This window comes from Nanorana parkeri, unplaced genomic scaffold, assembly GCF_000935625.1.
Source record: "Nanorana parkeri isolate BGI_ZX_2015 unplaced genomic scaffold, ASM93562v1 scaffold443, whole genome shotgun sequence".
Classification (NCBI taxonomy): Eukaryota; Metazoa; Chordata; class Amphibia; order Anura; family Dicroglossidae; genus Nanorana; species Nanorana parkeri.
Window position 1 is genome coordinate 352534 of NW_017306711.1, and position 6000 is coordinate 358533.

The 6000-nt window shown below is 41.2% G+C and overlaps 1 protein-coding gene across 7 annotated transcripts in view; it reads left to right on the forward strand.

The window, feature by feature from the left end:
- MEF2A (myocyte enhancer factor 2A) overlaps window positions 1–6000 on the forward strand; it is a 139336-nt gene that overhangs the window by 126793 nt on the left and 6543 nt on the right. For all 7 annotated transcript variants that reach the window (XM_018560259.1, XM_018560261.1, XM_018560263.1 and 4 more), the window contains one exon: window positions 5679–5863. In XM_018560259.1, coding sequence (XP_018415761.1) covers window positions 5679–5863 — 185 coding nt within the window. The remainder of the gene's footprint in view (window positions 1–5678; window positions 5864–6000) is intronic.

The window sequence follows — 6000 nt, forward strand, 5'->3', positions numbered from 1 at the left end:
TCTCTTTTGGAAGATGACCACAATAAATATTTAATGATGAGAGCATTGCTATATCCTCCGCAGTAATAAGAGCAATATTATTGGCAGTCTTCCTGCAGACCTGACTCAGAGAGGGAAATATGACCCGTATTGATTTTTTTTTTTTCCTTTTGAAAAGCAAGCCCTATATAATCCTTGTTTCTGGGATAAACAAAACTGCTATGTGTATGAATGTATGCTGCTTAGGTGCCTACATGTTGATTTGGAACAGATTATCCCCTAACTATTGTACCCCCATTTTCACATCATCTAACTATAAACATTACTTGGCGCATTGAAGTCTATCCAGTCCGATGCTACAACAGTAGTATTTCTCTACTCTATTTTTTAAGTCCTCTCAACACAGCTCAGTGGTTTTTAGAAGAACCATTTTGGTCACCAGATTTTTAGGTGCAGAAGGTTTGTGTTCTGTACATTATGATACAAATATTTCAGGATTATTAGAGCTAGTTTAAGGGTTTAGTTGAGTTTAAAGGCTATTTTTTAGGTTCACTTTCAGGGTTAATCAGATGTTGAAATAAAAAAAATGGCTAATTTTATTTACCTAAAAATAATGTACTACCACAGCAAGTTTTGTTTTGAGTGGGAGCATCTTGAGCTATTAGTGACCCAGTAACATCTATTAAAGGTAATGCTAGTCAAAATTGAAAAGGATGCTGTATGCATGGCCAGCCTGCTCAGTGCTTTGGTTTCTTATCTCTTCATTCTTGCAGCCATCAATATTCAGACCTACCATGGAAGGTTGAAGTAAATTGGTAATGCATCAAGCAGGCACAGCACAGTCTTTAAGAATCATACCCACTCCCACATGTAAGGAGCTCTATGAAAGTTTCAGAACACTTAGAATAATGTAATCTGAGTGGGGTTTTTTTTTTGTTTTTTTAAAGATTAACTTTATTTCTGAATTCAAGAAATTGCTTTATAAATCAGAAAAAGAATAAGGTAAAAAAAGTTAAAGGTAATCGATAAGCCAATCCCCCTCCAAAGACCTCAAACATCTATATCAGATACTAAGCAATTAATAGAGTGTACGGCAAAACACAGAGAATACACTATGTCATGAAGCAAGATGGTCATATACAGAGAGCATGGGGTATCGAAAGGAAGGTGGAAAGAAAATCTGAGTGAGTTTTAGTACATTTCATTGATATAGCAGGTAAAGAATAACAATACTTTAAATAAGTTGAGTCAAACTTCCTATTCTCCCCTCTCCTGTTTTCCTGTAGATTTGCAAGTTGATAGCTTTCCCATTGGAGCATATGGAGAAAAGACACTGTGGTCATATCGGCAGTACACCACGTTCCACCTCTGTGAAGAGGAGTGATGTACTGCTGAAGCTAGGAGAGAGGGTTGCTGGCTCGTCTGAGGTCATTCGTTGTAATAGTGGTCAGTTTATGCAAAACTGTTGGGGTACTTGAGGGCACAGCTTGAAAAACACTGTTAGGCTCTGTACCTATGGGTATTGCTTATGCCTTTCATGCAGTCCCTTACACCAAAGACAAAAAATAATGTACCGAGTCAAATGGATAAGTAAATATAGGTGCACATTACTGTATCAGAATGAACATAGACTGCAGCATCTTCTGACATTTGATACTGTATTTCCATTTACTCCAGTTGCTCTTATTTGTTAATAGTCTCCCTCCCCTCATGGGAGAGGCACACTTGATGCCTGTGTTAGTCCTGTCCCATCATTGTCTGACATTACTTTCCATAATTTAGCTCTTCTGGCTGAATGTGTAACCCTTTGGCCTCCATAGTTCTTTTTTGCACATGGGGATCGTTTGAGACTCGATGGATGCCATAACCTTGGGCAGACCACTGGGTGCCTGCAAATACATGTTTTCTTAGGCCCTCCAAACACGGTGTACACTTCTTTACCTCCCAATGTTCCAGTACATCTGTGCTGGCCACTGAGATGCTGTTTTACATTGTGGGATGCTATAGAAGAGGGTGGGAACATAGAATAGTGGCCTTTGAGGTACAGTATTTTCCTAGCACATACAAATGAAAGCTGTGCTTCTCACCCAGAGTTATTCTGTATTTTAATTGGTTGTAATTGACAATTAAAGCTACTGTATATATTTAACATATATCACAAATTGAAAACATTATAGTTGTAGAGTTGCCTAAGGAACCAGAGTTTAAATGTAGCAGGAAAAAGTATTTTGCCCCCAAAATACTGTCCTTTCCCTCTTGCATAGGCACTGTATTCGCTTTTTCTAATGTTTTCTCAGAGCTGGTTTCCCTTTCTACACATCAGTGGCACTTGCTGGATTATTACAGTCACACATTGGAGAACACAGCCACACTCATATGGGCCTGCACAGATTGCTTGACATGGATTCCATCATTTCCTCACCTTCTTGGTCATGTCTCCTCACAGCTGCCGCTGCTGCCTTTTGAAGTCTAAAGAGCTGGCAGATGTAAATTAAACCATTTAGCTATGCTTGTAATATGTTCGAATGGAATTCTGTTTTTTGTTTAAACTGTGATCTGTTTTCACTTTTAAGCAAATCTTTATTAGCCTTTTTTGCATGAATTTATTGGCCAGTCTTTGACGCACTCTAGGGGATGCAGCACGATCTTTCTAGTACATACAGCCTGCTCCTTAAGAGATGGGAGCACAGCCCCATTCAGCAGTACTGTTCTCTGAGCCATTGCTATTAACACGAGACTGGCAGTTCTGCCAGATAATTGCCTTCTGTTATGACAGCAAAATAGGACTGAATCAGACATTATTAACAGCAAAAGTGACTGACTGGAACTCTTGAGAGTCGGCTCCCCGTTTGGAGCCTAATTAATTTTGGAGCTAGGCTGAAGGATGCTGAGAGCTGTTCTGTGACAGCGCTGTCAAGAATGTGGAAAGTTTCTTGGACTTCACTTGTTTATAAAAACATTGAGAAATGCCCACACAGCCAACAGGAAATGACTGGTCTGGGTGTGGATGAAAGGATTCATCTCTTGAGGGCCAGCCCTGCGCACCAAGACCAGCACAGGATGTGTTGATTGTAGTGCACTTAAGCTGCGGTTTTCCAACAACCGTCCTGTTTTAGCTTGGTTATTACCTTCCACTCAGGACTTCACAAACCCCTAGATTTTAAAAGGGAATAATGTGTTCTATTCTGTGCTTTGTGTACTTAGTCGGCACCCTGTGTAAATTTTAATTTTGTGTAAATTTGAAAAGGGAAATCTCTCCCTTTTAAGCATTGCTACTGAGGTTGACTTTGCATTTATAAATATTACTTTTTTAAGGCCGTCACCAGTGTGATGCAGTGTTGCTGTTGTAATTCAGTGATGCCAGTGTCAGTGAATTCATGTTGCCAGATTGATGCCATGATAAATTTGGGTACCAGTGTCAAAGAGGTGCCTGCTTCCTTCTTTCCTTCCTTCCTTTGTTTTGCCAAAAAAAGACTCTTTTAAAGGAGAACTACGAGATGAGTGATTTCCACTCGCCTCATAGTTCTAGCCGACCTGTGACAATGAGACTGTCACAGGTCTGCTCAGTAGATCGGGAGGTGAGCGAACACATACCAGGTTCGCTCACCTCTCGATCCTGTCACGGCTCTCTGCCGTGACAGGGGGAGGGGCTGGATTCCCCTCTCCCCGCTCCGATCTGCCAGCGCTGACTGGCGGAACGGACGGGGAAGGGGGCGGGTACAGCTGGCTCTGCCTCTAGAAGTGTCCTCCCATTACCCTAAGTAGAACTATGGGGAAAAACACTGACCCCATAGTTCTCCTTTTAATGAGGGGGCTGAATTGCAGACTTTAGGCTTCCTCCCATCAGGTTACAGGTCGCACGTAGCTTAGGTCAGCTAAGTATGGTATAATATACAGTAATCTGACCCTTTAACCAGCATGAAAATTACCCAGAAAGATTAAGTATTTGAAAATGCTTACTTGCAGTTTCTTTTATTTGTTTTAAAAAATCTTTTTTTTTTTTTAAATTTACTCGTAATGTGCCTAGTTGATTGCCTAGTGCAGCCTCCCTCCTTGCACGTCATAGCCCTTTCCTCTCCTGGGACAGTCTAATTACTCTCTGTGCTGGTCCAGCTTCTCTGCCTCCTCCCATTATCTCCCCTACATAAGCCTTTCTGTGTAGCAGTCGGCAGAGGAGCAAAGGGGGATACTCACTGTGTGACTTAAATGACAGATCTGAGTCAACATGGCAGAATCCAGCAGCAGTCTTAGGGCTTTAGATGTCTACACGGGGGGGTGGGGTTTTTTACTGGTAAATAACATGCCTAAAAAACATTGACTGCACATATGTTATCTTAAGATTTTAGTTGACATGAATGGTCAGAAGACAGGGTCCCTTTACCACCCTAGTAGCGTTGATTCTTGGAGGTCTTTGGTATTTTGCCATTTTCATCCAGTTTCCAGCCTGTAAAAAGTAACCAAGCATTTTCATATTTCCATTTATCTGCCAGTGTGGCTGCAGATTGGCTGCCTTGGGCCTAGTTGAGCATGAGGTGGAGAGGTTGCGTTATTAGAAACCCATCGTTAGTAGTGCGTTCATATTGGAATGCACAGAAAATGGCACTTGAATGTTAGGTGGGCAGACTGCTATCAGGTTAGCAAGTAGCATTGTTGCTTCTGAATGAGCCAATACTGCAGTCATCATCAGACTTTGACAGAATCAGCCTTTGCTGTTTCATTTAAGAATTAGTCAAAATTATTCTGCGAGGTTCCTATTGACATTTACCTTATTTGCGACCCTAAGGTCTAGGAAAGGAATGCAGGAGAGGTGCAGAGTGAGCCTTTCTGTGTCGCCCGTGCAGCCCATTAGTAAAAACACCAACACCTTATTTACACTTTTATAAACATTGTAAGCTGTGAGACAATGCATCAAAAGTGGTTGCAAAGACTTTAGAAAATGGCAGATTCCAAAACAGGTGCACTTGACAAGTCACTGCAAGACAATGACCAGCTTTTCTGCCATATGAGGTGTTGTTGTCTATGGAGATCAGTGATCAATACCAATGGACCCATATCTCCGACCGATACCTGCAGCCTGCTCATTTAAACATACTACGGAGTTGCAGATTGTACAGCAGATCTGCAGGTCCTACCCAGCCCACTTACCCACATCCCTGTCATATGTATAGGAAAATCTTATGAGCAAAATTTGTAACCTGTTTTTTTTTCCCAGTGCATAATTCAGGGCAGTGGGTAAGGATTTTTATAACCCGCAGGTTTGCCATTTATTTAAATGAGCTGCTGCAGTTCTCTGTCTGACAGGAATCGTAATCAGATTAGTCAAACGTGGTGTAGTGGCTTGGATCCAGCTGTTCTAACCCTGTGATCTACTAAATTACATTGTATGCTTTACTGTCGCTACTTTGACAATCCTGACGGTTGGCTGATTTGACTAAATTGCTCTTCCAGATTAAGATCTGATGCCTGTTTGACTGGTATACTGAACATAATATTTTAGTAGTAAAAATACGCAATGGTTTGGTTTTCAGCACCATTGGAAGTAAAACACCTTTAAGAGAGAAATGTTCTGTGAAACCTTTTAGACTTTTTTTTTCTTTTTATCTGGCAAGGATTCAGCTTTAATGCATTATGTTTAAATGCCTATTAAAGATATTTTAATTTTAGATATACATTTTTTTTCCTTTTTTTTTATTTTCTAGGTAATGGGTTTGTAAACCCGAGGGCTTCTCCCAGCCTGCTTGGCCCAGCAGGTGGAAATGCACTGGGAAAAGTGATGCCAACCAAATCCCCTCCTCCTCCCGGGGGCAATCATGGAATGAACAGCCGAAAGCCAGACTTGCGTGTGGTCATACCTCCCTCAAGTAAAGGAATGATGCCTCCTTTGGTGAGTGGGAATGCCCTCCAAAACTGAAATGTTAATCTAACGATAATTGAGTCACTGCTGACCTTGTAAATTGGGCTACTTAATTCTTTGTAAACAGCAATGCTAGGAAGGTGGGTTGATGGCGACGTCTGCAGAGG